Here is a 26,150-nt window from a genome sequence, read left to right on the forward strand (position 1 = left end):
CTGTGAGAAAAAACTGTCTGCAATTCACACCTGCTGCCGCACGGATCAGTTTCAGTTTCAGCTGTGTGACAGTTCAACTTTACTGGCACTAGATGGAGCTCTTGACACACACACAGAGTAGCATCAGCTGGAGGACTGAATCTTCAGGGTTTGTACACAGCTTTATAACAGCTTTATAGATAAAACACAGCTGTTTTATGTATGAACAGTATAATATATTAAACAATACTGTGTACCAACTTATAAACTATATATAACAATATAATTTTGCCACAGTTTGTTTCCCTTTATCTTCTTCACTTGATCCACTCTGCCTGCCTGCAACTCTTATCTTATTTTTGACAAAAGGCAGATAAAACATTAACGCTACTAAAGAAAAAAATCCCATGCCAAGGTTTAGAGTTAATAGATTATTACTTTACTTTTTATTATTGAAAGGTTCAATCTGCATCTTAATTTAAAAACAACAAGTGGTTGAAAATCATATGGTTAAGGTTTTTGTTTTCTTCTAACTGCAGTGGTCTATGCCTATCTCACAATATTAAGAAATAATTAAGTTTTTAAGACAAACCTGCTAACTAACAATCATTATATTCCTATATTTTAACTTCTGCAGTATTTTATGTCTTAGATTCTCTTTTACTTGCATGATTTTTTTTTTATACATATTGTTTGAGCATTGTTGGAACTAGATTTTTTGTCAGCAGTTATTTGTTTTTTGTTTTTTTTTGGCCCTAGGGGTCAAACATTGATGAACACAGTTTTCCACTTCTGGACTTTATTGTCTACATGTCGCCTAAACTCCACTTTGTTCATATTTCACTTAATGTAATATTTTAAGGGGGAAACCGAGTGGGACCCCCTCACAGACTTGGGTCCTCCGTGTGTGTTTGTGTGTGTTTGTGTGTGTATGTGTGTGCGCGCGCTGTCCCGCCTCCTCGCGGACCGTGCTCGTGACGCTGCAGTGACGTCACCTGTAGTAGCTCTTGTTTCCAGCGGCAGCAGGTCCCCCCCCCCCCCGCTTCATTCAGACCGCTCCAGACTCCCAGACGGAGTTAACGGATCTTACGGTTATTATGGACCGGTTTGTCCCTCGACTCGTTGTTTTTCCAACTGTTTCCAGTCAGAAGTGGACAAACAATGTGTGAAAATGTCTCGACTTCTTGCTCTTCTGCTCAACATTCACGTCAGTTTGGATTTTATCTTCAAGAAAACTGACTTGGAAGTTTAAACTGACCGGCGCTCTTTTGGTTTTCTTCCTAACTTGTGTGGAAATGTGACGGTGGTTCATCTCACTGTCAACATTTTAAGTAACTCCCAGCAGTTGTCGTCTAATGGATACAGAGACACTGTCGGAGTGCTCACACACCTTTATGTGATTTCTGTTTGTGGAGTTGGAAGTGGACTTTTCCAGAGACGTTTTCATGACCTAAGCTAGCTAGAGGCGAAGAATGCTATATTCAGATCGTCTCTACTGTTCCTGCAGTTTTGTTTTGTTTACGTGAATTGAAAACAATAATGATTTCGGAGGAAAGAAGCAGCCACGTAAATAAACAAGCCCTGAACTTCCCTGTGGGTTTACTGATCCGCTCTCCAAAGAAGCGCCTGGCCAAACTGGGCAGGAAACCCAGCAATGGATCTGTCCAGTAAGTCTTCACACAATGTACAATGTATACAAAGTATTAAACTAAAAGTACTAGTATGTAATTATTGGAATATTATTACTGCATTTTAATGTTACAGCTGGTGGAGCACATTTACTTACTTACTACTTTATATACTGTTGGATAGTTTAATCTAGAATATCATATTTTATAAACTGATCATATGTTTGTAAACATTTAATATGTAAAGTAACCAGTAACTTAAGCTGCCAGATACATGTAGTGGAGTTAAAAGTATAACAATTCCCTCGGGAAGTGCAATGGAGTATAAGTATAAGTATAAAGTAGCACATAATTGAAATACTCAAATACAGTGAAAGTACCTCAAAACTGTATAGTACTTCAGTAAATGTACTAAGTTGCTGCCTTAATGGTAACACTTTACTTTAACTTTACTTTAACTAAGTTAGCATGTACAATATACAGTAAACACTATCAAAAGGTTAAAACACCCTGTAATGTTACTGCAAATATAAGGACATTTTAAGTGTTTATTAATGTACAGCAATTATAACTTGTTATAACTGTGTTACTCCTCCTGTAAGTCACCAGTAAGTCGATTCTGGTTCGTAAACTGTTTCACTATATTGTCATTCATTATCTGTTCATACAGCAGCATCCACTTATGGGTGACTAACTGGAGGAGTTATATTTGTATATATAAATACTTCTATACAATACTCACAACTACATTACAGTGTGTTAAAAAAGCATTTATTAAATGCTTATGAATGCTAAAATGGGGGAAGTTATATCCCCTCTATGTAAAAAATGTTACCACCTTTAGTGTAACTTGGTAACTTAAGATTGAAAGTAGTTGTCATTATATGCTCAATAAATGCATGTAATAGGAAAGGTATATAAGAGGCTAAGTATTTGGAGAAAAAGAGCTGTTGTACATGTTTACTAGGTTTAGTATTCCAAGTAAGCCAATGTTTTGCCTCTCTTTACTGGTTTTATGTCGCTAACCATTTCATTACAGTACGGCCAGCTTGTATAAAGTTCATGAACCACTTCCTCCAAGTATCTGTCGGTGTTTGTGATACCTTATGATAATCACATTGGAGCATAGCTTCGCTTACCTTTTTATTTACCCATAAATCACTGTGTACAGTCAGACACTGTGACTTGTCTGGATATAAAAAAGCCACTTCTAGGTGATTATTCCTTGGTGCGTATTTAATGCTTGCCATCTAACAGTATCCGTTATCTCCCTGTCTTCTCCTCTGTTCCCTCTCAGGTCCAACAACTCGGACAGCACCGTTCGCTCCACAGAGAGCGTGGGTGTCCGGCAGCCAGCCAAGAGCAAAATCCGCCGCCACAATAACAGGCTTTCAACTGTTTTCAACCACAGCCCCAACCTGCGGGACGGTGGACGCCGGGGCCAGGCGCTGGGCAGCGGTGACCTCCAGGCTGCAGACGACCCAGCTGAGCTGTCCAGTCAAATGTCTGTCCCCGGCATCCTGAAGATCTTCGGCAGCGACATCTGTCATGGGACCAACTATAAGAGCGTGCTGGCCACCACACAGTCCAGTGCAAAGGAACTGGTGAAGGAGGCCTTGGAGAGGTGAGGGCTTTCATTCAACTGGTGTGTGTTATATTTTAGATTTGAGATGAAACTGGTTAACCAGACTACATCTTACAGTTTAAGATTGGAGATTTAAGTCTGGAAAAACTGAGGATCAATCAAACCTGACCAGATGTGTTCTGGATCAATCAGCAAACACCCTCAAATCTACTGAACCATGTAAACAACTTTTGAAACTACAGTTTTAGATATAAAATGAAGCATGCTTTTTAAGAGGATTTTATACTTTTTTGGGATGCTCCTCATTACTACCAGTGGTATAGTGTTAATAAGGGAATCATTAAAGTCATTTATCAAGAAAACATGCCCAAAAGATGTAGATCTCAGCTTTTCAAACGTGAGGATTTGCTGCTTTTCTCTATTTTATGTCATTGAATATATTTAGATTTTGGACTGTTGGTTGGAAAAAAAACAAGCAACTTCATAAGTCACTGAGCTCTCGGAAACTGTGATGAGCGCTTCTCACTATTTCTTTAAATTTTATGAACTCTATGATTAATCAGTTAGATTAGCATGTTAGCATGCTAACATTTGCTAATTAATGCTAATCACAAATTACAACTGAGGCTAATGGGAATGCCATTAGTTTTGCAGCTATTTAGCCATAATTTTGATAATGACATGAATATCTGAACCAAATTTCATGCCAATCAATTTTATAGTTGTTGACATATTTCAGTCTCAACCAAAGTTGTGGATCGACAGACTGACATTGCCATCCCTAGAGCGCTGTTGCTAGCATGGCTAATAAAAGCAAAGTACGACCTCCAGGTTGTTGTTTCAATAGTTAAACCCTCTGAAACTGAGTTAACACACTGTTTCTAGGCCAGTATAACATCCTCTATCCTGTGGTCCTCTTTTCTAAATGTCTACCTTTGTTGTTCAGGTACTGCCTGGAAAAAGAAGACGCCAACGACTACGTGCTCTGTGATGTGATTGGCAAGACAGGCGCAGATAACCAGTGGAAGAGGGAGTGTTTCCGGGTGGTGGGAGACAACGAGAAGCCCCTTATGCTGCAGTCACTTTGGAAACCCAAGGAAGGCTTCTCCAGGCGTTTTGAAATCCAGCTGAGAGCAAGTGTTGAAGAGCAAAGTTTAAAGGACAGAGACACAGTCACAGCAGGTATTCAACACCTTCACAGGTTTAGCCCCTTGTCTTCTTCAGAGACCCACTCTCTTTAAAAAAGCACACATCTAACAATTTCCAGTAACGTAGATACAAGTCAGTGACCCTAACATCCTTACGCCTGGGCAATCAATCACTCAGTCTCTGTTGTGGTGGCATGGGGAGCCTTTATCCTTGTCTCTTATTGCAGGCTAACAGCCTTCATTGTCCAGCTTATCACAAGCTAGAACAGGGGAGATGGCAGGCATGTGAGAGAGGTCAGGAGGAAACAAAAGCTGCAGTGAGGGATAGAGGAGGTCAGTGCGGCCCCGCTCTTATCTTTGTTTTATTGCAAGGGCCCATTAGGGCCCCGTGAAACATGGAGGCACCAGGCGGCTCTTCCCACTGGGCCTGTAGCTGCCAGAATGTGGCCACTCACTGCTATGTTATTCTTTCTATCAGAGCTCACTTCCTGCACACTGGGGACTGTGCAGGCCTGTTGACTTTGGCACCAGTTGGTTGTGGTTCTCCTTGCGTTAGACCAATATACTGCTTCGCTGATACTGGTTTGTTAATTAGTATTATTCTTACTACTGATGTGTTGGAGATTCCACTTTGTAAAAACAAGATAAAACCTTAGAATTAGATTTCTGTTGCATATTTTGCTTTGTTAAATTATAATGTTTGAGAGTCAATTCTGCATTTAAACCAGTGATAGAGTGATATTATATGTTTTTGGTTTACCTCTATGTTAAAACAGATGTCTAACTTATAGCAATAAATCAGTTCCTGTGATTTACCTGCTGATAACACCCAGTACAGTAAATTCAGGACTCGCTGGCAGATAACTGAAACACTTTATTTAAAATGTTTAAAGCTGAAGACAGTTTTAAAGAAATGTAGAGGAAGAAGACATTATATAGTGTATAAACGCCTAATGTATCCCAGTGGTTTTTAAATAGGTGGTATGGCTCAACCAAACCACTGTGCATGTTTTAAAGGAATAGTTCGACATTTTGTTGTTTTGTAGATGGATACTTCTCTCATACCTCTATGGTAAATATGAAGCTACTGCCAGCAGCCAGTTAGCTTAGCTTTGCATAAAGACTGGTAACAGAGGGGAACAGCAAGCCTGGCTCTGTCCAAACTAAATCCACCTACCATCACCTTTAAAGCTCCCTAATGAACACATTATCTTGTTTGTTTAATCTGTACAAAAACAGAAGTGTAAAAACAACAATTCGGGGGAGTTACATGTGCCAGACTATTTCTTGTCTCTGAGCAGTTGCCAGACACCATGAGATGATTGTGCATGGCCAGGAAATAGTCTGGCACATGTAACTCCCCCTAATTGTTGTTTTTACACTTCTGTTTTTGTACGGATTAAACAAACAAGATATAACATGTTTATCAGTGAGCTTTAGAGGTGCTGGTAGGTGGATTTTGTTACCCTCGGACAGAGGCAGGCTAGCTGTTTTCCCCTGATGCCACTCTTTATGCTAAGCTAAGCTAACTGGCTGCTGGCTTCAGCTATATATTTACTGCACAGATATGTGAGTGCTATCAATCCTCTCATCTTACTCTCGGAAATAAATCGAATAAGCGCATTTCCCAAAATGTTGAACTATTCCTTTAAATTAATTCCATTAGTCTGAGTTTTCATGTGTGAGTTTTAGGTTCCCGTAATGGTCTGAATGCTGTTTCAAAGGGTTTCCCACCATCACAAGAATAACATTGCAGGGTAAACACTGACAGCTTACATTTTATGTCATATTAATGTTCAAATTAGAAGAATATGAGCATCTAGTAACTGCAGGCTGAAATACAAAGCCTCTATCTGTCTGTCAAACCCTGGTTCTCATGGTCCTCTCATGTGTGAGCTCTCCTCTCCCTGACCGGGGGAAACTGCCCTTTACCTCTACACTATGAGCTCTTTGGGCACTGATCCCAGTCTGTCACCCTGGTGCTAAACAATGTGGAAAACACCCATTTCCACAGCTGATAAGAGCGGCAGAGTTGTGGGTGTGAAGCCGGGACTCTGTGGACATTCCTCTGTGCTTAATGGCTCCAAATGAGCTGAATAGTGTTTGTGTTACGTCAGGCCGACAGAGCGGCTGTTGGTATCAGATAGAGGTGGTCACATTTGACTTTCCCCGCACATTTCCTCTCTTTCCTCTGGTTATGTTTCATTTGATTTGGTGCCAGTGCAGTGACCCGTTATGTCTGTTTGTGATTTGGGGGGTCATTTGTTGGTTATGTTTTTATCTAAGTAGGTTTAACTTAATTTTGTCTAATTGTTGTCCTTCTTCTGTTTAAAAAATCTATGAAAATGACCAACCTGTAGGCATGGCTTTAGATGGCGATACATGGTCCTCTCAATGCAACAGAATACATGTTTATTAACTAGCTACCAAATTAATACATAGATTTGATCTTACTCTAGTAAGGATGCATGGGATCTCGAAAGATGATTCCCCAAATTGTCCTATATGCAAAAACAAAGATGGAATATTTATGCATCTTTTTTGGAAAGCTGTTTTTGCTTTTCACTGAATTAATGCGTGTCTGTGTCTTACAACATCATGCCTGATAGAAAATAAAAGATAATAATTATAATTAAATTATTATTTTTTCTTTTATATTTGGGGAATTTTCACATGTGAGGTCTTGTATGTTTATCTCAATGTGGAGGGTGATGCTGAGGAGTTGGATTCTGTTCTAACATGTACATTGGTTCATGTTTTTTCTTTTTAAAGATAAAAAGTAATTAAAATGAGAATCCAGAGAAAGTTTTATTTATTGTATATTTTGTCTACAGCGTTCTTTCCTGTGTGTTTTTTCAGTTGTTCACTGTATTATCATGAACAACAGTTTGTTTTTCATATTGTAAATAGCGATAATAATAACAGACTGTTACGTTTGTTGCTGACACTACTCAGTTAGGGCATTTCCTGAACACACTGTCTTCTTGTCCGTCCAGGCATCAATGCTCAGGCTCGTAAGCTGCAGAAGAGCCGCTCCAGAGTGACCTCGCTATTTGTGGACGGCAGCGGGGAGGATGTGGACGGACTCGGGATCTGGAGAAGTTTGAGTGAGATGGATCTGTCCGCGATGGGGAAGGAAGCCAGCCGGGTCCGGCAGAGCGCGCTCAGAGAGGATCCCGAGGCCGAGGCCGACAAGGAGGTCCTGCGGCTCGGGATGGAGAAGGAGGAGACGGAGAGCAGCGACGACAACACCACCCAGTACTCCATTCACCCGCCCTTCGACTTCCCGTACTTCCTCCTGTTGCAGGGCTACAGCCACAGACAGGTGAGTGAGAGAGTAACGTTTTTTTTATCGATTATCAAAATTGTTGCCAATTAATTTCCTGTCGATCGACTGATAGATTAATCAGCTAATCGTTTCAGATCTACAGATTAGACTATGTTGTAATAAGTTCATTGAAGACCTCAAAAGGTCCTTGAGAGTCTCCTGGAAGTGTGAAGGCAGGTGAACGTAAACAGAAGCTTATAAAGAGACAACGTGGCATAAACAAGGACATGAGAGTGTTGGATTGAACGTCTTACGTTAAGAACCTCAAGGAGAAAATCCCAGAGTCAGAGAGTAGGGCTTTAACAACACAGACGGTTTTAACAGGCCAGAGAGGAAGGAAACACTCAGAGCTTCACTGTGGATTTCTCAGAATGGACTCAGGCTGACTCCTGTGGAGTGGACTACAGAGGTGTGTTGTCCTGTAGAGGCTCAGAGGGGAACTGAAGTGACTCTCAGCTTGAAGCTGACGTCCACACGGGACGAGCCGTCTGTCATCATGTCCCAATGAAGTGACAAAGAACAGAGAGTTCACCATACAGTCAGAAGGAAACCTGCTCAGGACGTTTAAAACGAGGAGATAACCCTGATGAAAGACACCCTGTAGAGGAGGATAAACCACACAGTATTCTTACAGCATATAAACAAACTCAGCTGGGGGGCGGGCACTTAAACTGGTGTGCTGTAATCTACATACCAGTGTGCTTGATCAGGGTTTCAAACTGTGTGCCTCATTTTAAAACTCTCCAACGCACGTCTTCATGGACGCGTGATGCAGTTTGAATCACATGTTCACAGCTCATTTTCACAGTAAACCAGAGAGTCAGGCTGTGGCTTCGTTCCCAGGAACAAGCAGCTCTTTCTCACAATGTTGTTTATCCCCGCTCTTGGAGATTGCTGACTGTGCAGGATGCTGAGAGCACCACCGCAGGTTTAATCTTGCAACAAGAGTCAACCCGAAGCCACAGCAGAGGGAGGAGGCGAATCAGTGGTCATACTGTATGTGTTTATGTCGCCAGTTAGACCATTAACGTCTGTTAATGAAACTGTGTCGTCACAGTTTGACTGGTGGAACTAAACAAAATCAGCTCTGCATCTATCGATTATTTTCATTATTGATTAGTCAGTTATGTTCTTGATTAATCGTCCCACAGCTCAAAGGCTCAAGCTTTTTAGATGTTTTATTTTGTTTTATTTAACCCACAGTCCAAAGATACTCAGTTTACTGTCAAACAGGACAAAGAAAATTACATTTGAGAAACTGGAACCAGTACATTTCTGGCATTTTTGCTTTGAAAATTTTTTTAACAGCGAATTATAACTATTTTAACCATTTCAGCAGCCTGGCAATGTCAGTCGAGACTGAAATATAAATTTTCTACACAGTTTGTCCTTTGCATTAGATTGTGCAGGTGTACCTAAGAAAGTGGACACTAAATGTATAAACTGTACTTTTGCATAAGTAGCAGAACTTGTTAAGTAGGAGATGACACAGGATGTAGTAGCGCTCACTACCTTCACATTGACCCTGCTGTTACATTGCTTGTCACAGGCCTCTTGGCTCCTACCAGCTCAGATGATCCTGTATCATCGTCTGACTAATAGTCTTAATGTGGTGACCCCGAGGTCACGGACATCACCGACGTCTCACTCGTAAGCTCTTCCATTCCTGTCAGTGCAGGTTGTTCTCACACCAGCTGATCCTGCTGCTGTTCACACGCACACTGCTGGTTCATTTCCAAAATGTTACACAAGAAAATCAATCCCATCCTCCTTGACTTTCAATTAGAAACAGGGTTTGCTTCAAGAACGTGGGATTAAACTAGAGCTGAAGTGATTCGATTAATGGATCGACAGAAAAAACTATTTTGGTAATCGATCAACCATCTTTCATTTTTCAAACAAGCAGTAGTTCCAGCTTCTCTTTGTGATGAATATCTTTGAGTTTTAAACTGTTGATCGGACAAAACAAGACATTTAAAGATGGAAAATAAGAAATTGATATTTTACAGACCAGACGATGATTTATGGAGAAAATCAATGGCTTTACACTTTAATTGCAGGATTTTGTCATTTACCTGATGAGCGGGACCACCACCATCTTCGGCTGCTGCAGGGAGCACTGTAACGGAGAAGATGAGGAGAGATTAAAGGTCGACATCCTTCTCTTTGCTCCTGACGTGTTGCCCCAACACTGCTGTGTCCGACGCCTGGACTCTAACATCCCAACATCCACAGGGGAGCACAGAAAGTCACTGACTATGCTGAAGCCCCTCCACGGTGCTCCTGTGACCAGAAATGGTTTCCTCCTTAAAGAGGAGGTGGAACTGAACCCTGGAGACTTGGTGGGCTTGGGCAAACACTACCTGTTCTTGTTTAAGGATCCTACCAGCACATCAGGATCCCTCCAGACTCCTCCTTGGATGACCAGACTCTGCCCGAACTCTGATGCAAAGACATCATCCTCTTGTTTATCATGTGGCTCCTCTATCCCCATCAAAAGGTTCCACAGGAAGCCTTTACCGCCTCGTTGGAGGGACCTGGAAGGCACAGAGGCTTTCGTAAGCTATGACCTGGAGCAGGAGGAGAGAGTCCTGCAGGAGGTTTTGGACATGTTGGACCCCAGTGGAAATGAACCAAAGCTGACGCCTGCTTTCCTGCTGAGCCTCTGCATCCAGCACTCAGCCTCCACGTTCCAGCTGACACACTTCAGACAGCTGCTGCTCAGGATCGCCAGCCAGATCCAGCTCGTTATGTGGGTAAGGATGAAACTCTGCTCCTTTTGTGCCAAAGACTCTCAAATCAACAAAGTGTTATCTAAGTTAAGTGTGTATTCAGCACCACATTCCCCTGAGTGTGATGAAGAATGTAAAGTAATCAAATGTGCCATCAGGGTTGTGTGTGATGAACATAAGATGGTTGATGTTTGCTGGTGACACATGAACTGGATATTTTCTTTATGTGCTCTCATTCTTAGGAGAAGACAAAGGAACTTGCAGCAATCCAGCCAGAAACGTGAGTAGACAAACCACAAGTGTTTCCAGAATGCCCCAGAAATACACGACAATGAGCAGCTGCTGCCTGCGATGATATACGACATCTGACACCTCCAGTTTTACTGTCTGAATAAAAGTCACATTTTACAACTATGTGCTCCTTCAGAAAACAATGAGCTTTTTTAAATGCAGGTTGTGCAAAGAGAGAATTTCCCACAGACGCTTCTGTGCAAAAGTAGAAGCAGCTGAGAGTTTTCTCATGAGCACAGTGTCGACTTGCTTTATCATCGAGTGTCACCAGATTACACTTTGTCTGTCTCAGACTGAGCAAAGTTATCAAAGTTGAACAAACTCTGAATCAAGCTTTGTTGTGTGGGTGTCAATGGAAGTGAATGGATGCAACTAATAATTATTTTAACCATTTATTAATTGCTTTGTCATGAAATGTCAAAATAAATATGGAAAAATGCGCATCAAAACTTTTTGTCCAAGAAACGATTCCATATTTTTTGCAGCATACAGTCAAGCTGTTTTTTTATCCTGCTTCAGCACTCATCTCTGTGTTTTTACATCAGGAGCTCCAGTGACGGGCAGCCCGAGCATCTTCATCTGCTCAGCATGGAGGAGCTGATCCCAGGTCTGCGGCCTCTGGTGCTGTGGATGGCTAACTCCATCGAACTGCTGCACTTCATCCAGCATGAAGTCCCTCAGCTGCTGCCCTGGAGGCAGGACCAGGAGGACGAAGGTGGACAAACACACCTTTAACTTTATTATATCTGTCGTGCTCTCAGCTGGTAGAGCTGCAGTGTGTTGTGTGTATTTTTAACATGTGTTGGCGTGTGCTGTCAGGTCTGCTGGACTCTGAGATGTCCTCCACTCGGACAGCCTGTGAGGAAGCCATGACAGTCCTGGAGGAAGTCATCATGTTCACCTTCCAGCAGTCTGTCTACTATCTAACAAAGGTTGGCTGCCACACATTAATATACCACGTTCATTAGCACACAGCATTAAATACAGCACACACACACACACTCATAAAGTGACATCAACATGTTTCACGTCCTTTTGACCTGTACAGTCTGAGTGTCGGTCACATGTGAAGCAGGAAATTGGACTGTGTAAACACCATATTTTGTTTTCATTGAGTATTTTCCAGAGAGAAAACACACTAACAGAATGGAAACACCAACTTTGTCTGGCACTCTCAGTCAGGAAAGACCTGCGAGATAGTGAGCCGGGTGTCTTTTCCACTGACTCGAATATAAACAAAAAGACAATCTTGTCTCCCAAGGTTTCACTGGTTTGTTGAATAACAAAATCAGAGTGCCTGATTTGGTGAGAACCACAGTTTTAACAGCCTTTTGTTGTCTTGCAGTTGCATTTTTGATGAAAGTTAAAGTTATAGGTTTATGTCTGGATGTAGAATATGGACTGAGGAGATCGAACATGTAGGCTGGTGCCAAACCATGCATGTATAAAAACAAATAATCTTAAAAATAATCTTAAAAGATATATTAATAGTATTATTACTGGACCAGTAAGAAGTCTCGCTGCTGCAGGCGAGCTGGCGAAGACTGACTGACTCCCCCATAAAGAGAGGTGCAGTAGTCTTGATGTGAAGTAATAAAAGCATGTAAGACAGTCTCCAGATAGTCTCTGAAAATAAGGACCTCTGTCTTACCGTCATTTAGCTGAAGCCGTCCAGCGTTTGACATCCTCAAGAACAACTAAAAGAGGCTGAAGATGAGATGGTGTGTTTCACTTGGCTCCGAGGGGAAGTACAGCTGTGTGCCGTCAGCTTAGCAATGAAATGGGTTGTTGAATAGGACAATAAAATAGAGCCTAAGATGGAGCCTCAGGGTACACCACAGGAGACAGTAGCAGAAGAGGATGAAACATGATCAATCGTAAACAGTTTATATCACTCTGAGGCTTTAAAGACTCTGGAAATGCATCTTAGTGTGTGTCTGGATTTGTTTTGTGACGGACTCTCCTGTTTTACAGCCTGACACTCCCAGGCTAGATTTATGTGACTTTCCCATGTTGAAGTTGCTTATTAAAGCTGTCTGGTTTATGTAGAATCCAGTCGATATCACAGCAGAGTAGAAACACAGTGACTGTTTGAGGAAGGGAGGGAAGGAAGCAGGAACAGTCTGTGCTGTTGTTTTGAATACTCACATATTTATATAGCTTGTGCTGCACAACAGCCTGTACTGAAAAAAGAGACCTTTTACTGTAAAATATTCATGCTCCTCTGTCTAAAAACATTTAGCTGAGTTTCTTTTATGTGTTTTTTTCAGAAGCAGTTTTTCATCACATTTATTTGTCACTTTTGAACTTCTTGTAAATGTGCATTTACAGCTTAACAGCAACAACATACATTGCAATCTCTCTCTTAAATAGACAGTGAGTTATTTATGCATGTGTTTGATGGTAACTATGTTTCTGGTGGAGAGAAAGGGAGGATTAGCTCGCTATGAGCTGTTTCCTGCAGAGGAAGACAAACTGTCATCAGAGAAACACCCAACAGGTCAAAGGAAGTGAGGAGGGGAAAAGGATTTTCCTGTTAATTTCCTGTGAAATATGACTGAATGTTCATAACATACAGACATCATCCTTTCACTTCTTCTTTTTCTTCTGGCTAAAAAAAGATAGAATATGAATAAAACAGCAACATGGCATTAATGCAGCTGTAGAACAAAAATCATTTTAAAATGTGGTAGAAATCTGTCTTTATGTGCTATTGTTTCGCATTACTGGGTCTACAAAATGCTATACAGATGTCCAGAAACTGTGTAAGCATGCAGATGTGTTTTAAAAACTATTCACAGTCTTTTTGTCTGTAAAAATCCTCGACTCCTGTCTGTCTGCAGTCAGTCGCCATGATAACCGATCAGCACCTGCAGATTTGCTGAGCCTCGCTGTAAACTATGAGCTGACCTGTTGCCTCAGGCATGCAGGGTTATTGTCGTCTTCATGGCCTCTTTCAGTTTGTCTGAGGTCATTATCTTAGTCATGGTGTGTCTGTGTACTTATCAGGTGATGTCATGCATGAGAAACAATGGCAGAACTGTATCAGAAGAAAGAGTTGTGATAAGATCTGTGTGAGGACTGACAGTGAAGTAGTGGTTCAATAAAACAGCTTGCAAAGACAATTCTGCAGCGTTTGCAGAACTCTCTTGTTCCTCTTTTATTTATATATATTTGAGTGAAACCCCTTTTAAGATGCTACTTTCAGCATTTTTAAAGCTGCATTAACATATTTTTGAGCACTAGAGAGATGAAAGTAGACTTTAATACAAACTCACTGCTACAGAGCTTTAAATTGTAAGTTCTTAGGTTCTCTTTATGTTCTATTTAAAGAAGAAGTTCTTTAAAGTATTGCCTACACACTAAGCAACACAGGAATCCCTCTGGAGTCGTCTGTCTAGCAACAAATGTAATGCTACATTCCCATCACATGGAATAAATGGGAAAGATGGGAAAGCTTCGACAGCCATGCTAACGTGTGTGAAGCTGTACTTAGCAGTGGTGCTTTGAGCTCAATGCTAAACATGCTGATGTAAAGCAGCTATAATGTAGCATGCTAGCATGCTAACATTAACAAGTACAGTCAGGTAAAAGTTTGATTTAATTTGTTTATTCTTAAAATTGACATAGCAATGATTTGTTATTGTTTAACACATGTTAAAGGCACCAGGATGTTTTGTTCTAATTCTCTGATTGTTTTCATCCTTGTCTTGGGGTTTAGTGCAGTTTTTAGTGTGTAAAATGACTCAAATTGCAGTGTGACTGTAGGATAGTGTTATTCATTTTCCTCCACACCCTTTGTGTTGCGAAACACAAGCTTTCCTCCAAAGTTTCCTGTACCCTCTGAATGCCTTCCTTCCTTATATTCGCACATGGCTACACTAAACAAGACAAGACATTATATTACTTTGTTGCCCTGTACTTTATATAATCAGGAATCGTTTGAAGGCAAAGGAAAGTTGTGTCTACGCATAACATGTAGTTTATGTGCCTCTGTGAGCGGTGATACTCAGTATCAGCCTTATCACTGCTTGACTCCCATGGTGCATTAGCAGTGGTAATGGTAGAGGAGTGTAGGTTCATGTTATCCAGTTCTTTGTACAGCATGCAGACATGTAAAATGTCACCACTTCTCTCCACAGAGTATGTATTCAGCCTTGCCCGGTCTGCTGGATGGGAACCCGTTCTCAGAGAGCGGCCAGCTGCGAGTTCCCGACGGGCTCAGCGGCATCCTGGAGGTGCTGAAGGAGGCACTGAAGCTTCTCACAGCCTTCCAGGTCCATCCAGACATCTCATTACAACTCTGTGCCTACCTGTTCTTCTTCATCAACGCATCGCTGTTCAACGCCCTCATGGAGAGAGGTAACACACAGTTCAGCTCACTTATCAAGACGCCTGTTTATCTTCTGTTTTAGGGACGGCAACATCTGCCAGTCCACATTCATGGTCCCAAGAGGATGAATCCTACTGACTTTTGGATTTTAGATTGAAAGCCTTTAGAGCAAAGAACATTTAAGCATTTCAATATAATCAAGCTAACAGCATTAATACTACTATAACTTCTTTCATTAAATGCCTGCACAGTTACTGAATGTAGGAACTATGTCGGTAGCATTAAGAGCATTAATTTGGTTGCACATCAATATCATCTCTAAGTTAAGCCTGATTTGTTCTTCAGGATCTGTCGCTGGGTTCTACCAGTGGTCCCGAGGGGTTCAGATCCGAGCCAACCTGGACCTGCTGATGGACTGGATCCAGAGCATCGGTCTGGGCGATCTGGCCTCCGAGTTCTTCCAGAAGCTTTCTGCTGCCGTCAATCTGCTGGCCACACCCAAAGAAACCCTCCTGCAGGTCAGAGGACATCCGTTTCTCCTTTCCTGTTTGTCTGTCGGTGGGCGGGTGTTGCCTGGAGAGTCGAGTTATGTCTGCGTCAGCCTGAATGTTTTCATTGTCTTAAAGGTGCCAGTACAACATTAGTTATGTATGTTTATGTATTACGTATAACGTTATGTAAACGTTTCATCTGTGGGTAAGCTGAACCTCAGTTAACCTTTCATACTGCTCCACTCTTTTCTACAGCTTCGTATTGTTGCCAAACATTGTGATAACCAGGACTGATACGACCATAAAAGTCTGTGGAAGCATGTTACTGGTTTATGGTTATAGTAGCCTTGAGAACAGATGCATTAAACTCACAAGTTGCAGGAACAGAGTAACTGTAAATACAGTAAAATGATAACTTATCTAACATAAAATCACATGGGCCTGAGTATATCCTGTTAGCCAGAGTATGTGTGCGATATATTATCAGCTTAAATCCTATTTATTCCGACGTAAGCCAAGTGGAAACATGTGGCCGAGAGTTCAAATGGCATTTTAATGTTCAAAGGCACAGAAACACATTAGAGTAAGTGTATGCTCAGGAGGAACACGCTGTATCACTCAAACTATATTGTACATCACCACAACAACAACTTTGTATTTGCTTTCACACGTGTTTATTCTTCGCTGCGCAGTGGCAGCTTGCCAATTTAACATTTAATCCGTCCTTAGGATACCGCTCTCTTAGTTACCCATTCAAGCCTTGTTTACACTTTGTGCCACAGGAGGAAGCTGAGCTCTCACTCGGCTGGTTATTAAACACTGAAATGTTCAGAGTCATAAAGAGAAACCAGGTATGACACATGACGAACAAAGGTTATACAAAAGGTCAAAACTGCAAACCTTTCCTGGTTCATAGATTGATTGCACCTGGAAAGGTGATAAACCTGCTGAATGTTTTTGTGGTGGAGTAGCTGCGTGCTACTGCCGCTTTAAATAGAAAGGCTTTAAGTAGAAAAGGCTGCTTATATGTACTGTATATAACCCCTGTTATATCTGTCTATCTATCTTATATACAGTATATGTCTTTCAGATCAAAGCTTGCCTGTAATCCTCTTTACAAGACAGATGCAGTGAGAGCAGTACTTCTTGGGTTTCATTATGTGAGACATAACTTAGTGAGGGATCATTGTAAACTGAAGCAAAGGGACGTTAGTTAAGGACAGAAAGACAGTTTAATAAGATAAGATACTTTATTGTCATGTCAACACAACTGATAGAAATTTGTGTCAGTACAGCTCTTTATTAATTTCTTCTAATAGTTTTCAACCATCTATTCTTTACTTTTGGCTAATTATTTAAACTTCTCTGCTTGTTTGCTCATTCTTAATTGCAAATGTTAAAACAAACTCTTACAGCTTTCTGGTTCTTTTTAAATGTACTCCAATTCACAATCCCATTTGACTCTTTATTTTCCTCCATAACACAAATATGTGGATGTATTTTTTTTTTTTTATCAAATCACAATTTAAATATTTTAGTTGAGTTCAGTTGAGTTGGTTGAGCTTTTCCCTCAACTGCAAAGTTACACCTTGAGGTACAAGTACCTCTGGTTGGTAGCCAGTAATATAGAAGAAAGTTAAGAGTTTCTATAATTTATGAGATAATGTAATTCAAGATATTTGAGCTGATCACAGAGCTAAGTTAAAGCTGACATGCTCTCTGTCAGTGGTATCTACCGACTGTATTCGGAGGAACTGGGTTAAGTACGAGGTATTTTTACACTCTGAGGTTGACACCTGTTTTCACTGTATGACTCGTAGTACCAGCATGAAACATCTGCAGGGCACGAAACAGCACCAGCCCACTTGGGACACGGCTGTCGAAGGCTGCGTCTTGTCTGTTCGTGGGATTGGATGGTTGCTAGGAAGCTGGTGGTTTTATGTATCCCTGCCCTGGCATGAGGTCACGTTGTGGCTGCCGCAACAGAGCACACACCCTCTGCAGATTTCTAGTTTTCCATCTGGAGTTCTGGGCTTTTAAGAACTGAAGTGGCTCACTGGCACAGTTGTAAATTACACTGGAGGGATGTGGCGTCGTTTGTTTTGCCAGCAGTTTTGGAGAACACAACATCTGAGGAGTTATTTTAGGAGAATAAAGCTGCCAAACAATAAATCTCAGACATAACAAACAGAGACGTTTTTACATTTCTGCTGTTTATAAGCAGCATTTAAACTTCACCTTCTGTTGAGCTCTGTGTTATAAGAGACGGGCAGAGACAGCAACATTTAACTTAAGGTTTCTGCTGTGGCCCCGGCATGTCTGGGCAAAGTCTTACTTCCACCAATTCAACTGCGAACAGAGTGAATGAACTATGTAATGTTTGTAAAGTTTGTCCGGTAATAATCACATGAATGTCGTTTGGCAAGTGACTCACCTGTTTCCTTATCCCTGAGCTACTTTCTACAGTCATCAGTAGATCAAATATTGTCCTTTTCAATTGTCTTATTTCATGATAAGGACGTTAACAGCAACATGAGAGGTGGAGCAGAGATAATGAAGTTTACGCTTCTCACGCTGCTCAGAACAAGGATGACGTGTTTATTATAATACACTCACCTTTTATTGGAGCGCAGAATGAACACAGAAATGGAGCTTTGAAGAAAAACTGCATTGATATGAGAAAATGTGAAGTGCTACTGTGTTACATTCAGACTGAGAGAGGCCTCGTTACCACAACAAAAACTATTTACTAGATCATATAATTGGTTTAAAATACTTTGCATGCAAATGAGAGAGAAGCAATGACTTTGTTTCCTTATATGGAAACAAGCATGATGGGAAAATACACCCTGTCATTCTCACCATGACTACAAAGAGCTTTTGTGGCTCGTTCTTTAAGATTAAACCATCAATGGATCGCTCATCCAATCCTGCATTTTCAGTGAAGGGTTTTAGAATAAGTTTGCTTCACGTCTCTCAATGTTCTGTGTTGTCTTTGTTGTTTCATGTCTGTCCAGGCGTCCTGGGCTTCTCTCAGGATTGAGTTTGCTGCCCTGAACCCAGCTCAGCTTCACCACATGCTGAGGGAGTACAGCTCTGGCAAAGCCTGTCCCACCGGATGGACCCCATCATCGGATGATGCAGAGGACGCTGTCAGGACGGGTGAGTGACTTTAGACATCAGAGGAAGAGATGAAACGTTTTTTAATATTTGCTGGTTCTAGCTTCTCAAATGAGAGGATTTGCAGCTTTTCTTTGTCTTATATTATTGTAAATTTAATATCTACCTTCTGCCCAGTTGTCTGTTTCCTACTGCCAAAAGCATTTTCTGAGCCGTCCTCACCGCCAGACATCTCTGTTTACTGTAAACTGCAGTAACCAGACTCCTCTTTCAGCAGGAGTCAGAACAATCTATTGTGTAGCCTGCATGTTTAAACTTGACAGTAGACATGCTTGACTGCACAAGACGTCATGATAAATAACAGAGTACAAGTGAAACAACCTGATACAGAAAGAGAGCTGAACTGAATCCAACATGTTCCCCACTTTCTATCAACAATCTTATTAGATTCTCAGTTTATTTTTTTATCATTAAGTCTTGTGCAGTTGAATGAACGTGCCTTCTCTTACATTTGTTTGTTACATTACATTTTTTATATTTCTAACAGTTTCTTCATGTTTATTTATTTCATTGTCTCTTATTTATCTTATATTGAAGACTTGAAAGTCACTTTTTACTTCACAGTTTTCTCCTTTTTAAAAATTCTGGGTATTTTTTTCTCAAAAAATCTGGGGACAAAAACCATTACGTTCAACCTCAAGATGTAATAGAAGTAAACCTTCACACTAGCACTCACATGCGTTCATAAGTGGAAGCCTTCGTCTCAGTCAGTGTTTTCCTCCAGAGTAATCCCGTCCTGTCAGTCTGTCTCCACCAATCAGCTTCAGTCCAGTCTCAGATCCACCTCTCCCAGCGGGACAGCAGCCACCTCGCTTTCACTTATTTTCACCTGATTGACTTCACCCTGCTGCGTCAATCAGTCCTGTACTTTATTTAAGGCTTTTAATTAGGTTTTAACCCAAATACAGGGGTTTACTTAAAGTTTCAGGATTGAATTTCATTAGAAAGCTGTAATGAAGTTCATGCAATTTGTGATGGATGATGTCAGGCCTTTCTCTCTTCCTGCAGCCGACATCCTGGAGAGCTTCGACAGCCACCCGCCGCTCATCCTGCCCAGCAGCACGTTTCACCTGGAGCTGGGTAAACCCATCGTGGAGCCTGCTCTGTTCGAACAGCTCAGTCATCTGCAGGAGTTCATACGCCGACTCCGACTCAGTGAAACTCAAGCCGAGCCCAATGAGGAGGAACAGGTAACAAGCTCTCTGACCCCAGAGCAGGAAACGAGACACCTCAATGTTTCTACATCTGTTATTGATTGACTTTATATTCCTCAGACTCGGGGTCTCAACGGGACGACCGCAGACAGTCAGTCTACGACCTCACCCTCCGTCAGAGTCTTCCAGGATCCTGCTCATCAGGTGGTCTCTGACCCGGTTACCTGCACCTCCCCTAAGGCAGACCTGGACCGTACCTCCCCCGCAGGGCCTGCTCAGGCCCGAGGATCTCATGGTGACCTGAGCAGCTGTGAGGCAGTCCTGACCCAGAAGCTGAAGAACCTGGAGCTGCAGAACACCCTCCCAGGACAGGCCGACTTAGGCTACCACAAGAGCCTGGCACTGGACCCGTCCTGCCTGCTGACGCCCCCCAACACCCCGCAGGGTATGGAGCTGGCTGAGCTGGAGGCGGACCTGCAGGAGGGTGCCCGCCAACAAAAGAAAGGTAACTGAAGAGGCAGGAGACAAAAGATCCTGAAAGTAAAATTAATTTAACAGAGATCACCACAGAATAGAACAGACCATGTATGTAGATGCAAACATTCATCACTGATCTGGTTCTGATCTGCAGGATAAAGAATCAATATATTCTCAGACTGGACCAATCAGAGCAGAGCTGGATGACAATGATGCTCCCATGTAGGGGACAAAATACGCCTCTATGGAAAGGGCCAAAAAAAACTATAAGAAATAAAGTACTAACAAAGTGAACAGACAGCATGGCTAAAAACCATCAGATCAATCAATAATTTAAATTGTAGCTAGTTGCAGAATTTGTGCATACAAAAAAAATTCTTTAATGTGGTCTTATAAAGCCACAAACAGCTGAAAGACATTAACTGAAACCTGGCAACAGAAGATGATAACTGGTAGTTAAGAGTCGACGTACAAAGAAACCACGATGCGAAGCGTAAACCACACTGCCAACACACACAGGATGACAAACCGGCAGCATCTGAAAAGGCCCATTCATGGCTTCTCTTACAAACAGCAGGTTTTGATTGGAATGACACATAACTGAGGATATGACCACTTCGCTCCAGACCTTGTCCCTGTTACTAACGTCCTGAATGAGGTCACCTCTTAAACCCTCGTCGGCCTCCTCTGACTGACGGAATCTATTAAGGAAAGTTTTTAGTGACTTGACCTCTTGGACCCGCTGCATATTTGAGCTCGGCGGTTCCAGGTCCACTTGGAAGGTGCCCCCGACATAAAAGAGGTGGAGCGCCTTCACAGTCCTCCCTTCATCTTTTAACTGACTGTGGAGGTCAGGAATTTCAAGTAGAAAGGCTGTGCAGGGTGGGTTCGCCGTGCAAAGGAAAGAGTGTTTCCTCTCCCACCCCTATTGTTTTTGAACGCCTCCGTCATGAGGTCATCTGTAGGAGCGAGAGGGAGCGTGAGAGGCGACTACTTCAGCTTTAAACTAAAAGTTGAATCCTCCTCACTTTTTCTGTAATGAAATATAAACTAAAATGACATTGCAGTGTTTGACTGACACCTGAGAGAGTTGTTGTTGCTGTATTGACGTTATTCAGTCTGTAAAACAGCTGAAAGAAGGGCTGAATACCTGAAACAACAAATGAGGTATAATTGGGTCCAGGCACGGTTCCAGGATTTTTCTAAATCAGGGGCCACAAAGGGGCCATACTTTACACAGCGGGGCCCGGTATTATGGAGTCATTCCCCAGGAAAATTTGGGTATTAGACACTTAATTTCCTGCATTCTGGTGACTTTCTATGCATGTAAATAACCACAAAACGTACCAAACAGCAAATCAACTTGGGGCAGAATTCAGGCGCCAGACAGCAACGGTATTTATCCCATTTTTGCACATCTTTCAAAATTCAGAAAACCTCCTGTGCCTGGAACTTAAACAAAAACATGCAGCTAATCTAAATATACCTACAGTTTAAATAAAACTTATTCAACCCCCTTAATTGTGATTGCAACTGTAAATATCTAATATCTAAATATTATCAGGTACGGAATAACGTTGATAACTTCTACTTGTACAAAGTAACGTCCATGCACCTGCTTGGACAGAATGTGTCCCGTTTTGGACCTATCATGCTGTTAAGTTTGTATTTCACTCAGAAAGTGGAAGCTAGTTAGCTTGCTAATGTTAGCACTGATTCCCACGAGATGTTGCTTTTTCCCCTTAACTTTATTCAGAGAAACAAGTCATTAACAACATAAACCTGGAGGGTTTTTCAAGGGAAAAAGGTACTGGAGCACACTGATGGACTTGCAGTGTTTAATTGTGCAAACACAAAAGACACCACTGTGTCTTCATCAGAGTCAAAATGGACAAAGACATAAAGCAAACACAGATGTAGTCGCCCTAGAACAGGTCCATCCAATTTCTGGATAAACCAGGAGTTTGTCTTGCTCTCTGCCGGTCTCAGATCTGAACCAGACCTTCAGAAACACTTTTCATCACATGTGATTGTGTTTGTGTGTAAGAGGTTCAACCTGTGTTAATGCGCTCGCTAACTGACCCCCCCGCTGTGGTTGAGGGCTGTCACAGAAAGGCTTTAAGCTGAAGGATTTTGTTGATCTTAATCAGACGTCTTTACTCTCATTGGTTACTTGTTGCATTATGTTTTCTCTGTTAGTGACTTTAATAAAAGTAATTTGCTTAAAGCGTTTGAGGATTACACTGAAACAAAGCCATCTGGCACCATCTCTGCATGTATATCTGTCCTAACTGGCAGCATATTCACCAGTTTAATACTCTCTAAATCTGCACAATTTATACTGTTATTAGAGATGTGCAGTGATAAGTTGTTTAATTGATTAATTGATTGTCAGAAAATGTATCTGCAACTGTTTTAATATTAATAACAAGCATAAATGTCAAACACATAAGAGCCCTAGCTTCTCAAATGTGAGAAATGTCCTCTTTTCCTCGTCTCCATCATAGTAAATGCAATGTTTTGGGGTTTTGGCCTGTTGTGTGACTGTGCTCAGGACATTTGATTATGCCACCTGGAACCTGTGAAGAACATTTTCCACTGATTTCTGATGTGTTATAGACTAAACAATTACTCGATTAACCAGGAAAATACCAGTCATTGATGTTCTGGAGTAAAAGGAAATTAATCTTTTACCCAATCTTTGATAAATTGTCATTTTTAAGAAATTATTATATTTCTGATGTAATGAATCTATATTCATTCTAATATCCTGGAATTATTTAAGGAAATATCCTGTTTTTTTTACACACTGATGGGAACTCTGTATCTCATCCCACCTTGGCCTCCAGTATATGTACCTCTGTGGTTTTGGCTAACGGCTAATGTTATTTTGAAAGTTTGGTAATCCTTTAATCTGGCCCCAAGAATTACAGAGAGGTGGTGATGTCAGGAGAGAAAAGAGCAGTGGCCGATCCGTCATGGGAATTTACAGTTGGGTTGGTGCGTGGAATCTTAATCGGGAGCGGCATTGTTCGGGGCAGGTCCTGCGTGGGGGGCAGACAGGCTGCATGTTGGGAAACAGCGGAGGGAGGGCAGGAGCTGCAGGGGTGGGAACAGGCTTTTTTGGGAATGCTACTGTTGCTGCGTTGTTGTGACAGGACGACCCACATGAGGAAGACAGGAAGTCCCTGTTACAGCATGCTAACCTGTCCACAGTCAGGTCCCACTGTTCAGGCTAACAGGTGTAATTTCATTCAGCTCAGTGGATAATTTAAAGGTTTAAACACTTCATCTGCTACATCAAAGCTAAGCTCACTGTTTGGAGAACAAGATCATGAAAAATAATGTTTAGAGGGCTGTTCTGCCACCACTGGTACAATAAAAAGACTGAGAGTCTACAACCACGCTAGCACCTCTGTGAGGTTTCAGCTTAATGCTAACATGCTCACAATGACAAGATAAGATACGATAGAACTTTATTCATTCTGAGAGAAAGTGTTGTGCAGCAGTTGCAGTACAAAGTAGAAGTGCAAATATAAAACAAATATTCAAAATTCAAATATACACAAAATATAAACAAGGCTAACTGTGAGGTTTCTTCTTGGTGAGTTGCATATAGATATGCTAACAATGCTAACATGTTGACATTTAATGGTATAATGTTTACCATCTTAGTTTAGCGTGTTAGCATGCAGACATTTGCAATTAGCAAAGCTTTGGTGCATATCAGACGAATTGTTTGGCATGTTTCCTGTGCTGGCCTGCCACAAATAAAAATGAAAGTGTATTAAAAAGTGTATTGAGGTTAACAACAGAGAGAGATTCTGGGGATTAGACCCCTTTCTTCAGAAGAAAGGACATGGATCTCCTGTTGGTGGTTCATGTAAGGGACTTAAATCTCCCTGGAAGGAGAAGCTGAGAGCAGGAAGATAAGGTGAAATTCACCAAAGCTTCATTCACAGAACTCTTAATTTTATATGTTTAAGACTTTTAAAAGACAGTGGTCGAACACGCATCCGGTCCAGCAGGACCTCTATTTGAGTGAGAACCAGCACTTTGTTTTAATGAGTTTGTGTGTTTCTCTGTTTGCTTGTTCAGCCAGTGGATTTGCTGAGTGGAAGACAGAGAATGTAGAAGAAGAAGAAGAAGAAGTGTTCACAGTGGAGCTTCACAGAGGACCTCACGGTCTCGGACTGGCACTCGTGGATGGAACGGTACAAAGACTTCTTCCTCCTTCCTTATCCAACGTACATCCTCTTCTTCTTCTCTCCCTCATAACACTGATTTAATAACAAGTTTCAAATCAGCTTTAATGTCTTCACACTATTTCATCCGGACGCAGAGAGACCTGCTCAGATCTGATGAGGAAGGCTAATCAGATCAGACTGTAAACTGCAGGGATTTAGCTCAACAGACTGAAACTACATCTAATCACACTAAATGTTCTTAGCGACAGACGGAGCTCTGCAGTCCAACCACACAGTCAAGAGCTAATATAGTACAGTGATGCATTATATCACAGACAGAAATTTGATTAGAAACTATTTGGATTGTTGATTGATTGTAAAAATGCCAAAATTACACCGGTTCCAGCCTCTCAAATGTTCATATTTGCTTGTTTATTAGCTTTCTATGATAGTAAACTGAATATTTTGGGGTTTTGATGTGTTGGTTGGACAAAAAAAGCAATTTAAGGAAATTTTTCAGTATTTTCTAACATTTTATAGACTAAATGACCGATTAGTAGAGAAAATAATCTGCAGATTATTTGATAATTGAAATAATGTTCAATTGCAGCCCTAAGAGTTATAGAATTATAATACCTCTGCTTCAAAGAGCTCCACCATTTGATTTCACACACACTCTATAAATTATGTAATTAACATGTTTAAATCTGTATAATTATTATTTCCATGTTCACCACTTTGTCAGCTTTTCCGACTTCTTCATAACTATAACATGAGCCAAATGCTAACGTCAGCAAGTATTGGACAACTTGAAGTTTTGACCTGATGGTGAGAAAGTCAGAGGATCAGTAGGATTCATCCTCTGGGGAACATGAATGTTTGTTCATCCAATAAATATTTCAGTCCGGACCAAAGAGGCGGACCAGCAGACAGACAGATAATATTTCAGCTCATTCACTGGCCGCTGTATGTCACTCTAAAGCGTCCACAATCAATAATCGTTTACTTTTCCTGTTTTTTCTTTACGCAGAAAACGCAGCTGAGGATGAGCGGCATCTATGTGAAGTCAGTGGTTCCCGACTCTCCGGCCGCTCAGTGTCAGAAACTCAGAACGGGCGATCGCGTCCTGGCTGTTAACGGCATCAGCCTGGTTGGCATGGAATACAACATGTAAGTATTAAAGTACACACAGTACACATAGTTTGACCTCCTCTTCCTGTCGCTGTGTGTTTACAGCTTCTCATGTGTTTTAATTTCAGTGGTAGAGAACTGATTCGATCATCAGGAGACTCTCTCAGGCTGCTGATGGCCAAGATCGACTCATCGGCTACGACTAAATGCTGAAGGACGAGCTGTGGTGGACGAAGTGCAATTAAGAATACTGGAGGACGTTTGGTGCATCCTTCCTGCGGCATCCAAAGTCAGTATTTCTCACCGGACGGAGCCCCCCCCCGACCAAAGGAAAACACACTTCATGCTTCTCATTTCAGACTTATTGCGAAATAGAGCTGTTTTCTGTGTGAAGAGCATCGAGACAATCGACCCCAGCAGCAGGACGGACTCACTGTGCTCTCCAGCACAGACTGTGGGCAATTTCTGGGTTAGTTTTTAAAAGCCCATTTTGCTGTCCCAGCTTC

General features: G+C 41.5%; 1 protein-coding gene across 1 annotated transcript; it reads left to right on the plus strand.

Annotated features, from left to right (window-relative positions):
• Window positions 1–1,389: 1,389 nt before the first annotated feature.
• radil2a (Ras association and DIL domains 2a) lies at window positions 1,390–26,097 on the plus strand. The gene is made up of 19 exons (XM_070923206.1): window positions 1,390–1,646; window positions 2,905–3,231; window positions 4,139–4,374; window positions 7,337–7,665; window positions 9,729–10,424; window positions 10,643–10,680; window positions 11,237–11,406; window positions 11,511–11,623; window positions 14,834–15,053; window positions 15,370–15,542; window positions 18,533–18,677; window positions 19,704–19,942; window positions 20,039–20,053; window positions 20,090–20,354; window positions 20,410–20,434; window positions 21,417–21,418; window positions 24,425–24,540; window positions 25,544–25,683; window positions 25,773–26,097. The coding sequence occupies exons 1-19, from the start codon at window positions 1,519–1,521 to the stop codon at window positions 25,855–25,857; spliced, it is 3,462 nt and encodes a 1,153-aa protein (XP_070779307.1). The 5' UTR covers window positions 1,390–1,518; the 3' UTR covers window positions 25,858–26,097.
• The last annotated feature ends 53 nt before the right edge of the window (window positions 26,098–26,150 follow it).

Source organism: Enoplosus armatus, chromosome 17, assembly GCF_043641665.1.
Source record: "Enoplosus armatus isolate fEnoArm2 chromosome 17, fEnoArm2.hap1, whole genome shotgun sequence".
NCBI classification, from domain to species: Eukaryota; Metazoa; Chordata; class Actinopteri; order Centrarchiformes; family Enoplosidae; genus Enoplosus; species Enoplosus armatus.